Below are 17,553 nucleotides of genomic sequence, written 5' to 3' on the forward strand. Positions count from 1 at the left end.
AATATAAACTAGGGGGCACAATTCTAAAAGGGGTACAGGGACAGAGAGCTCTAGGGGTATATGTGCACAAATCGTCGAAAGTGGCAGGGCAGGTTGAGAAAGTGGTTAAAAAAGCATATGGGATCCTGGGCTTTATAAATAGATGCATACAGTACAAAAGTAAGGAAGTCATGATGAACCTTTATAAAACACTGGTTCGGCCACAACTGGAGTATTGTGTCCAGTTCTGGGCACCGCACTTTAGGAAGGATGTGAAGGCCTTAGAGAGGGTGCAGAGGAGATTTACTAGAATGATTCCAGGGATGAGGGACTTCAGTTACGTGGATAAACTGGAGAAGCTGGGGTTGTTCTCCTTGGAACAGAGACGGTTGAGAGGAGATTTGATAGAGGTATTCAAAATCATGAAGGATCTAGACAGAGTAGATAGAGAGAAACTGTTCCCATTGGCAGAAGGGTCCAGAACCAGAAGGCATAAATTTAAGGTGATTGGTAAAAGAACCAAAGGTGACATGAGGAAAAACTTTTTTACACAGCAAGTGGTTAGGATCTGGAATGCACTGCCTGAGGGGGTGGTGGAGGCAGATTCAGTCATGGCCTACAAAAGGGAACTGGAGAAGTACTTGAAAGTAAAAAATTTGCAGGGCTACAGGGATAGGGCAGGGGAGTGGGACTAGCCGGATAGCTCTTGCACAGAGCCGGCGTGGACTCGATGGGCCGAATGGCCTCTTTCTGTGCTGTAACCTTTCTATGATTCTATACTGAAACGACTCACCTCCTTCTCCCCATTACTGACATGACTGACCCCCTTCTCCCCATTACTGACATGACTCACCCCCTTCTCCCCATTACCGATACGACTCACCCCCTTCTCCCCATTACTGACACGACTCACCCCCTTCGGCCCCATTATTATTAAGACTTACCCCCATCTCCCCATTATTGATGCTACTTACTCCTTCTACCAAAAGTATATATGGGTGCTCCAGATGCAGCATCAGCCGTACCCTAGAGTACACATTAACCCAGTGAAGCGACATCATGGCAGTACAGCGAAAACAGCAGGCTATAGACAGAGTTAAACAGTCCCATGACCAACTGCTTAGAGCAAAGCTCTGTAGCCCTACCATATCCATGGATGGACGATCAGGAACTAATAGGAGGGGAAGGCTCCACATACATCCTCATCCTCAACTATTGCAGAGCTCAGCATTTGAGTGCAAGAGACAAGGCTGAAGTCTTTTCAAGTATCTTCAGCCAAAAGGCCTCTTGGCCTCCATCCAATGTCCTCACCACCATAGCTGCCGTGTCTTCTTAATTTGGCTCTCTCCATGTGATGCTCAGTGCACTGGACTTGACAAAGGCTTTGGGCTCTGACAACATCCCGGCTATAGTGCTAATGGTGTGTGCTCAACAACGACCTGCTCCCCAGGCTACTCCAGTACAGATATTTTCTGCCCATAGTCAGTTATCACCCTATTAGCCTCTTCCCAATCTCCAGTAAAGTGATTGAAGGAGTCATCAATAGTGTAATTGAGAAACTCGGACTGTGCAAATACCTGCTCATGAGTTTTGGTTCTGCCAGCAACATTCAGCCTCTGGCCTCATCGTAGCCTTGATTTTGTTTTTTGTTCTTGGGATGTGGATGCTACAGACAAAACTGTATTTTTATTGCCCTTCCTTAGTTGCCCCTTTAAAAGGTGGTGGTGAACCTTCTCCTTGAACCACTGCAGTCCATGAGGTGAAGGTGCTTCCACAATGCTGTTAGGTAGGGAATTCTAGGATATTGACCCAGTGACGATGAAGGAACGGCGATATGTCTCCAAGTCAGGATTGTGTGACTTGGAGACGATGCTGTTTCTTCTCCTCCTCTTCTCAATGGTAGAGGTTGTAAGGGAATAGCTGCTGTTGAAGGAAGCTTGGCGAATTGCTGCAGTGCATCCTGTAGATCGTACACACTGGCCAAAGCCCATCACTGATGGAGGGGTGAATTCTCAGTCCATTGGCAGGGACGCGGATTGTGCAAACTTCTCTCTCCTGGATGGTCTCCAGCTTCTTGAGCGTTGTTGCTGCTGCATTCATCCAGTGTTGAATATTCCATCACGCTCCTGACTTGTGCCTTGAGAATGGTGGAAAGATTTTCAGAGGTCAGGAAGTGAGCCATTCATTGCAGAGTATCTAGTCTCTGTCCTGCACTTGTAGCCATGATGTTTATACAGCTGGTGTAGTTAAGCTTTTGGTCAATGGTGACCCTTAAGATATTGATGGTGGGGGACTTGGTGATGCCGGTGCCATTGAAGGTCAAGAGGAGATGTTTCAGTTATTGTGGTGTGGAACTACCTGTCACTTATCAGCCTAAGCTTGGATGTTGTCCAGCTTCTACTGAAGGCTGACATGGGCTGCTTCATTATTGGAGGAGTTATGAATGGAGCTGAAAACGGTGGAATCATCAGTGAACGGCCCCACTCCTGACCTTAAGACGTTGGGAAGGTCATTGTGAAGCAGCTGAAGATGGATGGACCGAGAACACTTCCCTGAGGAGCTCTTGCAGCCATGTCCACACAAACCACATCCATCTTACTTTGTCTTGAGTATGACCCCAACTCCGAGAGGGTTTTCTCCTTGACACCCATTGAACTAAGTTTTGCTCGGGTTATTTGGGGTCATTTTCAGTTGAATGCTGCTTTGATGTCGAGGGCAGCTACTTTCACCTCTTCTCCAGACGTGAATACCCTTTCTTCCCTATTAATGATACTTCATATCCTTTCTCCCCTATTATAGTGTCAGAAAATGAAGTCTCTGGAGCAGAGGATCTCTGTTCTCAAGCACAATGTGCAGCATCAGGGAGAATGCGGGGTTTCCAGAATGTGGTCACCCAAAAGGCAATGTTAAACAGGTTAAGACACAGGAATAGAGAAGGGAGTGACCATCTGCAGGGCAACTGAAGAAAGCAGGATTCACGGGCAGGGAACTTCAAGAGTTACTGGGACTGTCCAATCGACACAATGTTGGACAAGTATAAAGCGGACTGTAACAGTGACTTAGGAGGCTAGTCAGAGCAACACTGCAGCACCTAGATCAAGGGATTTAAATCTCGTGTTCAAATCCCTCCACAGCCTAGGCCCTCCCTATCTCTGTAACCGCCTACAACTCTCCGAGATCTCTGCATTCCTCCAACTCAGGCCTCTTGTGCATCCCCCATATCCTTCACTCCAGCATTGGTGGCCATGCCTTCAGCAGCCTCAGCCCTAAGCTCTGGAATTCCCTCCCTAAACCTCTCCGCCTCTCTACCTCTCTCCTGCTTTTAAAACCTACCTCTTTGATCAAGCTTGTCTTAATAACTCCTTATGTTGCTCAGTGTTAAATTTTATCTGATAACGCTCCTTGGGATGTTTTACTATGTTAAAGGCTCTATATAAATGCAACTTGTTGTTGAAGGGAACACGCAGGGGGGTGATAGACAGTTGGACTACAAGAATAAGAGTAGTGTTTTGGAGAGCAGCCAAAAGGCATGATCCATGTTGGAATCAACGACAGAGAGAGAAGTATGTTTGACGTTTTGCAGAGGGAGTTTAAGGGGTTGAAAAGCAAGAACCGAAGGGTGGAAATCTCTGGGCTGCTTCCTGTGCTGAAGAAGGAGAATATGCTGCAGGAGGGAAGGGTTCACATTCTTAGGGTGTTGGGGTGATTTCTGGAGCAAGGGAAAGCTGCATTGTAGAGGAAAACTTTCCCTGAACCAAACCAGATAAAAATGTCCTTGCAGAGAGGGTAAACTGAGCTGATTGGGGGGGTTAAACTGATATGGCAGGGGGTGAGGAAAGTCTAGATTTGGGACTAGAAAGGGAGAGCAGGATTAGTAAAGCTATTGGAATAGAACAGGGGGTGTAATCTTAAAATTAGAGCTAGACCATTCGGGAGGAATCAGGAAGCACTTCTTCACACAAAAGGTAGTGGAAATCTGGAACTGACCCCCACCCCCAAAAGGCTGCGGATGCTGAGGCCGATAGATTATTGTTGGGTAAGGGCATCGAGGAATATGATGCAAAGGCGGGTAAATGGAGTTGAGATGAAGATCAGCCATGATATAATTGAATGGTGGAGCAGGCTCGAGGGGCTGAATGGCCTCCTCCTGTTCCTATGTTGACTCACCTGACGAAGGAGGAAAGCTCCGAAAACATGTGATTTCAAATAAAGCTGTTGGACTATAACCTGGTGTTGTAAGACTCCTATGTTCCTAACCAACAATTTTTCATTTGTGATGAAGATCTAGGTCTTCACTCATGGAATAAGTAGGGTGTGTTCTTTATTTCTCAATAATGCATCAACTGTCCTACACTTACACAATTAATGTATGACTTTATTTTCTACACTAACCTTTTTGCTGGTTTCTATGGTTACAAATTATTTTAGGTGCATGTGAGAACCTCATTGGCCATTTGAAATCTGCCTGAAGATTACATTTGAATTACAATCTCTTCAGTCTGGTCAATGATCGGTCTTTTTGGTACAACTCAAAGTCTTAAGTGATTTAAAGCATTGGAAAGCAGTTGTCACCGACGAATGTCTTTCAGTTCGTTTCTGGCGCAGACGAATGTGGGGAAAAGGATCATTAAATTATAGTTCTGCAACTTATAAATGGATATTTTAAAAAATTATATTTTTGCTTAATTTATTGAAGGGAGCAAACTCAAACTTAAGTTTTCTCTTCTGTTTGTTTCTAGTTCTTGTCATCGTTTACAGACTTTCTGGCCTTCATGGTTCTTTTCAATTACATCATTCCAGTCTCGATGTACGTCACTGTGGAAATGCAAAAGTTCCTCGGTTCCTATTTCATTTCTTGGGATGAAGACATGTATGATGAAGAAAGTCGTGAAGGACCAATAGTGAACACATCTGACCTTAATGAAGAATTGGGACAGGTTGGTTGATTTAAAGCATCTGGGAGTGGAAATTTGTTTTGGCCCGTTTTCTGGAGGGAAGGGAGCGATCGAGAGACGGGGGGATTGGAAAGGGGGGAGTGGATCGAGAGAGAGAGGAGGGGAGTGGATCGAGAGAGAGAGGAGGGATGGAGAGAGAGAGAGGGGGGAATGGAGAGAGAGAGAGAGGGGGGGGATGGAGAGAGAGAGAGAGAGAATGGAGAGAGAGAGAGAAAGAGTGGGGGGATGGAGAAAGAGAGGGGGGATGGAGAGAGAGAGTGAGAGAGGGGGGAAGGAGAGAGAGAGGGGATGGAGAGAGAGAGAGGGAGAGAAAGAGAGGGGGGATGGAGAGAGAGAGAGAGAGGGGGGGATGGAGAGAAAGGGAGAGAGAGAGGGGGATGGAGAGAGAGGGGGATGGAGAGAGAGAGAGGGGGAAGGAGAGAGAGAGGGGGGATGGAGAGAGAGGGAGAGGGGGGATGGAGAGAGAGGGAGAGGGGGGATGGAGAGAGAGAGGGAGAGGGGGGATGGCGAGAGAGAGGGGGGATGGAGAGAGAGAGAGAGAGAGAGAGAAAGAGAGGGGGGATGGAGAGAGAGAGAGGGTGATGGAGAGCAAGGGAGAGAGAGAGAGAGGGGGATGGAGAGAGAGAGGGGGGGATGGAGAGAAAGGGAGAGAGAGAGAGAGAGAGAGAGGGGGCTGGAGAGAGAGAGGGGGCTGGAGAGAGAGAGGGGGATGGAGAGTGAGAGAGGGGGGATGGAGAGAGAGGGATAGGGGGGATGGAGAGAGAGGGAGAGGGGGGATGGCGAGAGAGAGGGGAGATAGAGAGAGAGAGAGTGAAAGAGAGGGGGGATGGAGAGAGAGAGAGAGGGCGGATGGAGAGAAAGGGAGAGAGAGAGAGAGGGGGATGGAGAGAGAGAGGGGGATGGAGAAAGAGGGGGGATGGAGAGAGAGGGAGAGGGGGGATGGAGAGAGAGGGAGAGGGGGGGATGGAGAGAGAGGGAGAGGGGGGATGGAGAGAGGGAGAGGGAGAGGGGGGATGAAGAGAGAGGGAGAGGGGGGATGGAGAGAGAGAGAGAGAAAGAGAGAGAGAGGGGGGATGGAGAGAAAGGGAGAGAGAGAGAGAGAGAGAGGGGGGATGGAGAGAGAAAGAGGGGGATGGAGAGAGAGGGAGAGGGGGGATGGAGAGAGAGAGAGAAAGAGAGAGAGAGGGGGGATGGAGAGAAAGGGAGAGAGAGAGAGGGGGATGGAGAGAGAAAGAGGGGGATGGAGAGAGAGAGAGGGGGATGGAGAGAGAGGGAGGGGGGATGGAGAGAGAGGGAGAGGGGGGATGGCGAGAGAGAGAGGGGATGGAGAGAGAGAGAGAGGGGGGGATGGAGAGAGAGAAAGAGGGGGGGATGGAGACAGAAAGAGGGGGGGATGGAGAGAGAGAAAGAGGGGGGATGGAGAGAGAGAAAGAGGGGGGATGGAGAGAGAGAAAGAAGGGGGATGGAGAGAGAGAGGGGGGATGGAGAGAGAGAGAGAGAGAGAGCGGGGGATGGACGATGAGAGAGCGAGAGAGGGGGGATGGAGAGAGCGAGAGAGGGGGGGATGGAGAGAGCGAGAGAGAGGGGATGGAGAGAAAGAGAGAGAGAGGGGGGTTGGATGGAGAGAGAGGGGGGGATGGATGGAGAGAGAGAGGGGGGATGGAGAGAGAGAGGGGGGGATGGACAGAGAGAGAGGGGTGATGGAGAGAGAGAGAGAGAGGGGGGATGGAGAGAAAGAGAGAGAGAGAGAGAGGGGGAAGGAGGGAGAGAGGGGATGGAGAGAGAGAGAGGGGGGATGGAGAGAGAGGGAGAGGGGGATGGAGAGAGAGAGAGAAAGAGAGAGAGGGGGCGGATGGAGAGAAAGGGAGAGAGAGAGAGGGGGATGGAGAGAGAGGGGGATGGAGAAAGAGGGTGAGGGGGGATGGAGAGAGAGGGAGAGGGGGGATGGAGAGAGAGGGAGAGGGGGGATGGAGAGAGGGAGAGGGGGATGGAGAGAAAGGGAGAGGGGGATGGAGAGAAAGGGAGAGGGGGGATGGAGAGAGAGGGAGAGGGGGATGGAGAGAGATGGAGAGGGGGGATGGCGAGAGAGGGAGGGGGTGGATGAGAGAGAGAGAGAGGGGGATGGAGAGAAAGAGAGAGAGAGAGAGGGGATGGAGAGAGAGAGAGAGGGGGGATGGAGAGAGAGAGAGAGGGGGGGATGGAGAGAGAGGGAGAGGGGGGATGGAGAGAGAGGGAGAGGGGGGATGGAGAGAGAGGGAGAGGGGGGATGGAGAGAGAGCAAGAAAGAGAGAGAGAGGGGGGATGGAGAGAAAGGGAGAGAGAGAGAGAGGGGGGATGGAGAGAGAGGGAGAGGGGGGATGGAGAGAGAGGGAGAGGAGGGATGGCGAGAGAGAGGGGGGATGGAGAGAGAGTGGGGCGATGGAGAGAGAGAGAAAGAGGGGGGATGGAGAGAGAGAAAGAGGGGGGATGGATGGAGAGAGAGAAAGAGGGGGGGTGGAGAGAGAGAAAGAAGGGGGATGGAGACAGAGAAAGAGGGGGGATGGAGAGAGAGAGAGAGGGGGGATGGAGAGAAAGAGAGAGGGGGGGATGGAGAGAAAGAGAGAGAGGGGGATGGAGAGAGAGAGATAGAGGGGGGATGGAGAGTGAGTGAGAGAGAGGGGGGGATGGAGAGAGAGAGAGAGGGGGGATGGAGAGAGAGAGAGAGAGGGGGGATGGAGAGAGAGAGAGAGAGAGAGAGGGGGGATGGAGAGAGCGAGAGACAGGGGATGGAGAGAAAGAGGGGGGATGGAGAGAGGGAGAGGGGGGATGGAGGGAGAGAGAGAGATGGGGGGATGGAGGGAGAGACAGAGAGAGGGGGATGGAGAGAGAGTGAGAGAGAGGGGGGATGGAGAGAGAGAGAGGGGATGGAGAGAGAGAGAGGGGATGGAGAGAGAGAGGGGATGGAGAGAGAGAGAGAGGGGGGGATGGAGAGAGAGCGGGGGGATGGAAGAGAGAGAGAGAGAGGGGGGGATGGAGAGAGAGAGAGAGAGAGGGGATGGAGAGAGAGAGAGAGAGGGGGGATGGAGAGAGCGAGTGAGAGGGGATGGAGAGAAAGAAGAGAGAGGGGGGATGGAGAGAAAGAGAGAGAGGGGGATGGAGAGAGAGAGATAGAGGGGGGATGGAGAGAGAGTGAGAGAGAGGGGGGATGGAGAGAGAGAGAGAGAGAGGGGGGATGGAGAGAGAGAGAGAGGGGATGGAGAGAGAGAGAGGGGATGGAGAGAGAGAGAGAGGGGGGATGGAGAGAGAGAGAGAGGGGGGATGGAGAGAGAGAGGGGGGATGGAGAGAGCGAGAGAGAGGGGATGGAGAGAAAGAGGGGGGGATGGAGAGAGAGAGAGGGGGGGGATGGAGAGAGAGAGAGGGATGGGGGGATGGAGGGAGAGACAGAGAGAGGGGGATGGAGAGAGAGTGAGAGAGAGGGGGGATGGAGAGAGAGAGAGAGGGGATGGAGAGAGAGAGGGGGATGGAGAGAGAGAGAGAGGGGGGATGGAGAGAGAGAGAGAGGGGGGATGGAGAGAGAGGGAGAGGGGGGATGGAGAGAGAGGGAGAGGGGGGATGGAGAGAGAGCGAGAAAGAGAGAGAGAGGGGGGATGGAGAGAAAGGGAGAGAGAGAGGGAGAGGGGGGATGGAGAGAGAGGGAGAGGGGGGATGGAGAGAGAGGGAGAGGAGGGATGGCGAGAGAGAGGGGGGATGGAGAGAGAGTGGGGCGATGGAGAGAGAGAAAGAGGGGGGATGGAGAGAGAGAAAGAGGGGGGATGGAGAGAGAGAAAGAAGGGGGATGGAGACAGAGAAAGAGGGGGGGGATGGAGAGAGAGAGAGAGGGGGGATGGAGAGAAAGAGAGAGAAGGGGGATGGAGAGAAGAAGAGAGAGAGAGGGGATGGAGAGAGAGAGATAGAGGGGGGATGGAGAGAGAGTGAGAGAGAGGGGGGATGGAGAGAGAGTGAGAGAGAGGGGGGATGGAGAGAGAGAGAGAGAGGGGATGGAGAGAGAGAGAGAGAGAGGGGATGGAGAGAGGGAAGAGAGAGAGGGGATGGAGAGAGAGAGAGAGAGAGGGATGGAGAGAGAGAGAGAGAGGGGGGATGGAGAGAGAGCGAGAGAGAGGGGGATGGAGAGAGCGAGAGAGAGGGGATGGAGGGGAGAGAGGGGGGGATGGAGAGAGGGAGAGGGGGGGGATGGAGAGAGAGAGAGGGATGGGGGATGGAGGGAGAGACAGAGAGAGGGGGATGGAGAGAGAGTGAGAGAGAGGGGGGATGCAGAGAGAGAGAGAGGGGATGGAGAGAGAGAGAGAGAGGGGATGGAGAGAGAGAGAGAGGGGGGATGGAGAGAGAGAGCGGGGGGATGGAGAGAGAGAGAGAGAGAGAGAGAGAGGGGGGGATGGAGAGAGAGAGAGAGGGGGGATGGAGAGAGAGAGAGAGGGGGATGGAGAGAGAGCGAGAGAGAGGGGATGGAGAGAAAGAGAGAGAGGGGGGATGGAGAGAAAGAGAGAGAGGGGGGATGGAGAGAGAGAGATAGAGGGGGGATGGAGAGAGAGTGAGAGAGAGGGGGGATGGAGAGAGAGAGAGAGAGGGGATGGAGAGAGAGAGAGAGGGGGGGATGGAGAGAGAGAGAGAGAGGGGGAATGGAGAGAGAGAGAGAGAGAGAGAGAGGGGGGATGGAGAGAGCGAGAGAGAGGGGATGGAGAGAAAGAGGGGGGGATGGAGAGAGGGAGAGGGGGGGGATGGAGGAGAGAGAGAGGGATGGGGGGATGGAGGGAGAGACAATGAGAGGGGGATGGAGAGAGAGTGAGAGAGAGGGGGGATGGAGAGAGAGAGAGAGGGGATGGAGAGAGAGAGAGAGGGGATGGAGAGAGAGAGAGAGAGAGAGGGGATGGAGAGAGAGAGAGAGGGGGGGGATGGAGAGAGAGAGCTGGGGGATGGAGAGAGAGAGAGAGAGAGGGGGGGATGGAGAGAGAGAGAGAGAGGGGGGATGGAGAGAGAGAGAGAGGGGGAATGGAGAGGGAGAGAGAGGGGGGATGGAGAGAAGAGAGAGAGGGGGAATGGAGAGAGAGAGAGAGGGGGGATGGAGAGAGAGAGAGGGGATGGAGAGAGAGAGAGAGGGGGGATGGAGAGAGAGAGAGATAGGGGGGATGGAGAGAGAGAGAGAGAGAGAGGGGGATGGAGAGAGCGAGAGAGAGGGGATGGAGGGAAAGAGGGGGGGGATGGAGAGAGGGAGAGAGGGGGGATGGAGAGAGAGAGAGGGATGGGGGGATGGAGGGAGAGACAGAGAGAGGGGGATGGAGAGAGAGTGAGAGAGAGGGGGGGATGGAGAGAGAGAGAGAGGGGGTGGAGAGAGAGAGAGAGGGGATGGAGAGAGAGAGAGAGAGGGGATGGAGAGAGAGAGAGAGGGGGGATGGAGAGAGAGAGCGGGGGGATGGGGAGAGAGAGAGAGAGAGAGAGAGAGGGGGGATGGAGAGAGAGAGAGAGAGGGGGGATGGAGAGAGAGAGAGAGGGGGGATGGAGAGAGAGAGAGAGGGGGGATGGAGAGAGCGAGAGACAGGGGATGGAGAGAAAGAGGGGGGATGGAGAGAGGGAGAGGGGGGGGATGGAGGGAGAGAGAGAGATGGGGGGATGGAGGGAGAGACAGAGAGAGGGGGATGGAGAGAGAGTGAGAGAGAGGGGGGATGGAGAGAGAGAGAGGGGATGGAGAGAGAGAGAGGGGATGGAGAGAGAGAGGGGATGGAGAGAGAGAGAGAGGGGGGATGGAGAGAGAGCGGGGGGATGGAGAGAGAGAGAGAGAGGGGGGATGGAGGAGAGAGAGAGAGAGAGAGAGGGGATGGAGAGAGAGAGAGAGAGGGGGGATGGAGAGAGCGAGTGAGAGGGGATGGAGAGAAGAGAGAGAGGGGGGGATGGAGAGAAAGAGAGAGAGGGGGATGGAGAGAGAGAGATAGAGGGGGGATGGAGAGAGAGTGAGAGAGAGGGGGGATGGAGAGAGAGAGAGAGAGAGGGGGGATGGAGAGAGAGAGAGAGGGGATGGAGAGAGAGAGAGGGGATGGAGAGAGAGAGAGAGGGGGGATGGAGAGAGAGAGACAGGGGGGATGGAGGAGAGAGAGAGAGAGAGAGGGGGGATGGAGAGAGCGAGAGAGAGGGGGATGGAGAGAAAGAGGGGGGGATGGAGAGAGAGAGAGGGGGGGGATGGAGAGAGAGAGAGGGATGGGGGGATGGAGGGAGAGACAGAGAGAGGGGGATGGAGAGAGAGTGAGAGAGAGGGGGGATGGAGAGAGAGAGAGGAGGGGATGGAGAGAGAGAGGGGGATGGAGAGAGAGAGAGAGGGGGGATGGAGAGAGAGAGAGAGGGGGGATGGAGAGAGAGGGAGAGGGGGATGGAGAGAGAGGGAGAGGGGGGATGGAGAGAGAGCGAGAAAGAGAGAGAGAGGGGGGATGGAGAGAAAGGGAGAGAGAGAGAGCGAGGGGGGATGGAGAGAGAGGGAGAGGGGGGATGGAGAGAGAGTGAGAGAGAGGGGGGATGGAGAGAGAGAGAGAGAGGGGATGGAGAGAGAGAGAGAGGGGGGATGGAGAGAGAGAGAGAGAGGGGGAATGGAGAGAGAGAGAGAGAGAGAGAGGGGGGATGGAGAGAGCGAGAGAGAGGGGATGGAGAGAAAGAGGGGGGATGGAGAGAGGGAGGGGGGGGGGGGATGGAGAGAGAGAGAGGGATGGGGGGATGGAGGGAGAGACAATGAGAGGGGGATGGAGAGAGAGTGAGAGAGAGGGGGGATGGAGAGAGAGAGAGAGGGGATGGAGAGAGAGAGAGAGGGGGATGGAGAGAGAGAGAGAGAGGGGGTGGAGAGAGAGAGAGGGGGGGATGGAGAGAGAGAGCTGGGGGATGGAGAGAGAGAGAGAGAGAGGGGGGGATGGAGAGAGAGAGAGAGGGGGGATGGAGAGAGAGAGAGAGAGGGGGAATGGAGAGAGAGAGAGAGGGGGGATGGAGAGAGAGAGAGAGAGAGGGGATGGAGAGAGAGAGAGAGAGGGGGATGGAGAGAGAGAGAGAGGGGGATGGAGAGAGAGAGAGATAGGGGGGATGGAGAGAGAGAGAGAGAGAGAGAGGGGGATGGAGAGAGCGAGAGAGAGGGGATGGAGGGAAAGAGGGGGGGATGGAGAGAGGGAGAGAGGGGGGATGGAGAGAGAGAGAGGGATGGGGGGATGGAGGGAGAGACAGAGAGAGGGGGATGGAGAGAGAGAGTGAGAGAGAGGGGGGATGGAGAGAGAGAGAGAGGGGGTGGAGAGAGAGAGAGGTGGGATGGAGAGAGAGAGCGGGGGGATGGGGAGAGAGAGAGAGAGAGAGAGAGAGAGGGGGGATGGAGAGAGAGAGAGAGGGGGGGATGGAGAGAGAGAGAGAGGGGGGATGGAGAGAGAGAGAGAGGGGGGATGGAGAGAGCGAGAGACAGGGGATGGAGAGAAAGAGGGGGGATGGAGAGAGGGAGAGGGGGGGATGGAGGAGAGAGAGAGAGATGGGGGGATGGAGGGAGAGAGACAGAGAGAGGGGGATGGAGAGAGAGTGAGAGAGAGGGGGGGATGGAGAGAGAGAGAGAGAGGGGATGGAGAGAGAGAGAGGGGATGGAGAGAGAGAGGGGATGGAGAGAGAGAGAGAGGGGGGATGGAGAGAGAGCGGGGGGATGGAGAGAGAGAGAGAGAGGGGGGGATGGAGAGAGAGAGAGAGAGAGGGGATGGAGAGAGAGAGAGAGGGGGGATGGAGAGAGCGAGTGAGAGGGGATGGAGAGAAAGAGAGAGAGGGGGGATGGAGAGAAAGAGAGAGAGGGGGATGGAGAGAGAGAGATAGAGGGGGGATGGAGAGAGAGTGAGAGAGAGAGGGGGGATGGAGAGAGAGAGAGAGAGAGGGGGGATGGAGAGAGAGAGAGAGGGGATGGAGAGAGAGAGAGGGGATGGAGAGAGAGAGAGGGGGGATGGAGAGAGAGAGAGAGGGGGATGGAGAGAGAGAGAGAGAGGGGGATGGAGAGAGCGAGAGAGAGGGGATGGAGAGAAAGAGGGGGGGATGGAGAGAGAGAGAGGGGGGGGATGGAGAGAGAGAGAGGGATGGGGGGATGGAGGGAGAGACAGAGAGAGGGGGATGGAGAGAGAGTGAGAGAGAGGGGGGGATGGAGAGAGAGAGAGAGGGGATGGAGAGAGAGAGGGGGGATGGAGAGAGAGAGAGAGGGGGGGAAGGAGAGAGAGAGAGAGGGGGGATGGAGAGAGAGGGAGAGGGGGGATGGAGAGAGAGGGAGAGGGGGGATGGAGAGAGAGCGAGAAAGAGAGAGAGAGGGGGGATGGAGAGAAAGGGAGAGAGAGAGAGCGAGGGGGGATGGAGAGAGAGGGAGAGGGGGGATGGAGAGAGAGGGAGAGGAGGGATGGCGAGAGAGAGGGGGGATGGAGAGAGAGAGTGGGGCGATGGAGAGAGAGAGAAAGAGGGGGGATGGAGAGAGAGAAAGAGGGGGGATGGAGAGAGAGAAAGAGGGGGGATGGAGAGAGAGAGAAAGAAGGGGGATGGAGACAGAGAAAGAGGGGGGATGGAGAGAGAGAGAGAGAGAGAGGGGGGATGGAGGAGAGAAAGAGAGAGAAGGGGGATGGAGAGAAAGAGAGAGAGGGGGGATGGAGAGAGAGAGATAGAGGGGGGATGGAGAGAGAGTGAGAGAGAGGGGGGATGGAGAGAGAGAGAGAGAGGGGATGGAGAGAGGGAGAGATGAGAGGGGAGGGATGGAGAGAGAGAGAGAGAGGGGATGGAGAGAGAGAGAGAGAGGGGGGATGGAGAGAGAGAGCGAGAGAGAGGGGGATGGAAGAGAGCGAGAGAGAGGGGATGGAGGAGACGAGAGGGGGGGGGATGGAGAGAGGGAGAGGGGGGGGATGGAGAGAGAGAGAGGGATGGGGGGGATGGAGGGAGAGACAGAGAGAGGGGGATGGAGAGAGAGTGAGAGAGAGGGGGGATGCAGAGAGAGAGAGAGGGGATGGAGAGAGATGAGAGAGAGAGAGGGGATGGAGAGAGAGAGAGAGGGGGGATGGAGAGAGAGAGCGGGGGATGGAGAGAGAGAGAGAGAGAGAGAGAGGGGGGATGGAGAGAGAGAGAGAGGGGGGATGGAGAGAGAGAGAGAGGGGGGATGGAGAGAGCGAGAGAGAGAGGGGATGGAGAGAAAGAGAGAGAGGGGGATGGAGAGAAAGAGAGAGAGGGGGGATGGAGAGAGAGAGATAGAGGGGGGATGGAGAGAGAGAGGGGATGAGAGAGGGGGGATGGAGAGAGCGAGTGAGAGGGGATGGAGAGAAAGAGAGAGAGGGGGATGGAGAGAAAGAGAGAGAGGGGGATGGAGAGAGAGAGAGAGAGGGGATGAGAGAGAAGAGAGAGAGGGGGGATGGAGAGAGAGAGAGAGAGGGGGGAATGGAGAGAGAGAGAGAGAGAGAGAGAGGGGGGGATGGAGAGAGCGAGAGAGAGGGGATGGAGAGAAAGAGGGGGGATGGAGAGAGGGAGAGGGGGGGGATGGATGAGAGAGAGAGAGGGATGGGGGGATGGAGGGAGAGACAATGAGAGGGGGATGGAGAGAGAGTGAGAGAGAGGGGGGATGGAGAGAGAGAGAGAGGGGATGGAGAGAGAGAGAGAGGGGATGGAGAGAGAGAGAGAGAGAGGGGATGGAGAGAGAGAGAGGGGGGGGATGGAGAGAGAGAGAGAGAGAGGGGGATGGAGAGCGCGAGAGAGAGGGGATGGAGGGAAAGAGGGGGGGATGGAGAGAGGGCAGAGAGGGGGGATGGAGAGAGAGAGAGAGGGGGAATGGAGAGAGAGAGAGAGGGGGGATGGAGAGAGAGAGAGAGAGGGGATGGAGAGAGAGAGAGAGAGGGGATGGAGAGAGAGAGAGAGGGGGGATGGAGATGAGAGAGAGAGAGGGGGGATGGAGAGAGAGAGAGAGAGGGGGATGGAGAGAGCGAGAGAGAGGGGATGGAGGGAAGAGGGGGGGATGGAGAGAGGGAGAGAGGGGGGATGGAGAGAGAGAGAGGGATGGGGGGATGGAGGGAAAGACAGAGAGAGGGGGATGGAGAGAGAGTGAGAGAGAGGGGGGATGGAGAGAGAGAGAGAGGGGGTGGAGAGAGAGAGAGGGGATGGAGAGAGAGAGAGAGAGAGGGGGATGGAGAGAGAGAGAGAGGGGGATGGAGAGAGAGAGCGGGGGGATGGGGAGAGAGAGAGAGAGAGAGAGAGGGGGGATGGAGAGAGAGAGAGAGGGGGGATGGAGAGAGAGAGAGAGGGGGGATGGAGTGAGAGAGAGAGGGGGGATGGAGAGAGAGAGAGAGGGGGGATGGAGAGAGCGAGAGACAGGGGATGGAGAGAAAGAGGGGGGATGGAGAGAGGGAGAGGGGGGATGGAGGAGAGAGAGAGAGATGGGGGATGGAGGAGAGACAGAGAGAGGGGGATGGAGAGAGAGTGAGAGAGAGGGGGGATGGAGAGAGAGAGGCATGGAGAGAGAGAGAGGGGATGGAGAGAGAGAGGGGATGGAGAGAGAGAGAGAGGGGGGATGAAGAGAGAGCGGGGGGATGGAGAGAGAGAGAGAGAGGGGGGGATGGAGAGAGAGAGAGAGAGGGGATGGAGAGAGAGAGAGAGGGGGGATGGAGAGAGCGAGTGAGAGGGGATGGAGAGAAAGAGATAGAGGGGGGATGGAGAGAGAGTGAGAGAGAGGGGGATGGAGAGAGAGAGAGAGAGAGGGGGGATGGAGAGAGAGAGAGAGGGGATGGAGAGAGAGAGAGGGGATGGAGAGAGAGAGAGGGGGGATGGAGAGAGAGAGAGAGGGGGGATGGAGAGAGAGAGAGAGAGGGGGATGGAGAGAGCGAGAGAGAGGGGATGGAGAGAAGAGGGGGGATGGAGAGAGAGAGAGGGGGGGATGGAGAGAGAGAGGGAGGGATGGAGGGAGAGAAGAGAGAGGGGGATGAGAGAGAGAGAGAGAGGGGGATGGAGAGAGAGAGAGAGAGAGGGGGATGGAGAGAGAGAGAGGGGATGGAGAGAGAGAGGGGGGATGGAGAGAGAGAGAGAGAGGGGGGATGGAGAGAGAGAGCGAGGGGGGATGGAGAGAGAGGGAGAGGGGGGATGGAGAGAGAGCGAGAAAGAGAGAGAGAGGGGGATGGAGAGAAAGGGAGAGAGAGAGAGAGGGGGGATGGAGAGAGAGGGAGAGGGGGGATGGAGAGAGAGGGAGAGGAGGGATGGCGAGAGAGAGGGGGATGGAGAGAGAGTGGGCGATGGAGAGAGAGAAGAGAGGGGATGGAGAGAGAGAGAAGAGGGGGATGGAGAGAGAGAAAGAGGGGGGATGAAGAGAGAGAAGAGAGGGGATGGAGACAGAGAAAGAGGGGGATGGAGAGAGAGAGAGGGGGGATGGAGAGAAGAGAGAGAAGGGGGATGGAGAGAAAGAGAGAGAGGGGGGATGGAGAGAGAGAGATAGAGGGGGATGGAGAGAGAGTGAGAGAGAGGGGGGATGGAGAGAGAGAGAGAGAGGGGATGGAGAGAGGGAGAGAGAGGGGATGGAGAGAGAGAGAGAGAGAGAGGGGATGGAGAGAGAGAGAGAGAGGGGGGATGGAGAGAGAGCGAGAGAGAGGGGGATGGAGAGAGAGAGAGAGAGGGGATGGAGGAGAGAGGGGGGGATGGAGAGAGGGAGAGGGGGGGGATGGAGAGAGAGAGAGGGATGGGGGGATGGAGGGAGAGACAGAGAGAGGGGGATGGAGAGAGAGTGAGAGAGAGGGGGGATGCAGAGAGAGAGAGAGAGGGATGGAGAGAGAGAGAGAGGGGATGGAGAGAGAGAGAGAGGGGGGATGGAGAGAGAGAGCGGGGGGATGGAGAGAGAGAGAAGAGAGAGAGAGAGAGGGGGGGATGGAGAGAGAGAGAGAGGGGGGATGGAGAGAGAGAGAGAGGGGGGATGGAGAGAGCGAGAGAGAGGGGGATGGAGAGAGCGAGAGAGAGAGGGGATGGAAGAGAAAGAGAGAGAGGGGGGATGGAGAGAAAGAGAGAGAGGGGGGATGGAGAAGAGAGAGATAGAGGGGGGATGGAGAGAGAGTGAGAGAGAGGGGGGATGGAGAGAGAGAGAGAGAGGGGATGGAGAGAGAGAGAGAGAGGGGGGATGGAGAGAGAGAGAGAGAGAGGGGGAATGGAGAGAGAGAGAGAGAGAGAGAGAGGGGGGATGGAAGAGAGCGAGAGAGAGGGGATGGAGAGAAAGAGGGGGGGATGGAGAGAGGGAGAGGGGGGGGATGGAGAGAGAGAGAGGGATGGGGGGATGGAGGGAGAGACAGATGAGAGGGGGATGGAGAGAGAGTGAGAGAGAGGGGGGATGGAGAGAGAGAGAGAGGGGATGGAGAGAGAGAGAGAGGGGGATGGAGAGAGAGAGAGAGAGAGAGAGGATGGAGAGAGAGAGAGAGAGAGGGGATGGAGAGAGAGAGAGGGGGGGGATGGAGAGAGAGAGCTGGGGGATGGAGAGAGAGAGAGAGACGAGGGGGGGATGGAGAGAGAGAGAGAGGGGAGGATGGAGAGAGAGAGAGAGGGGGAATGGAGAGAGAGAGAGGAGGAGGGGATGGAGAGAGAGAGAGAGAGGGGATGGAA

The 17,553-nt window shown here is 55.7% G+C and overlaps 1 protein-coding gene across 12 annotated transcripts in view; it reads left to right on the forward strand.

Annotated features, from left to right (window-relative positions):
- atp11a (ATPase phospholipid transporting 11A) overlaps positions 1–17,553 on the forward strand; it is a 292,743-nt gene that overhangs the window by 79,180 nt on the left and 196,010 nt on the right. For all 12 annotated transcript variants that reach the window (XM_067986665.1, XM_067986669.1, XM_067986666.1 and 9 more), the window contains exon 12: positions 4,719–4,916. In XM_067986665.1, the coding sequence (XP_067842766.1) occupies positions 4,719–4,916 (198 nt within the window). The remainder of the gene's footprint in view (positions 1–4,718; positions 4,917–17,553) is intronic.

The sequence above is a fragment of the Heptranchias perlo genome, chromosome 6 (assembly GCF_035084215.1).
Source record: "Heptranchias perlo isolate sHepPer1 chromosome 6, sHepPer1.hap1, whole genome shotgun sequence".
NCBI lineage: Eukaryota > Metazoa > Chordata > Chondrichthyes > Hexanchiformes > Hexanchidae > Heptranchias > Heptranchias perlo.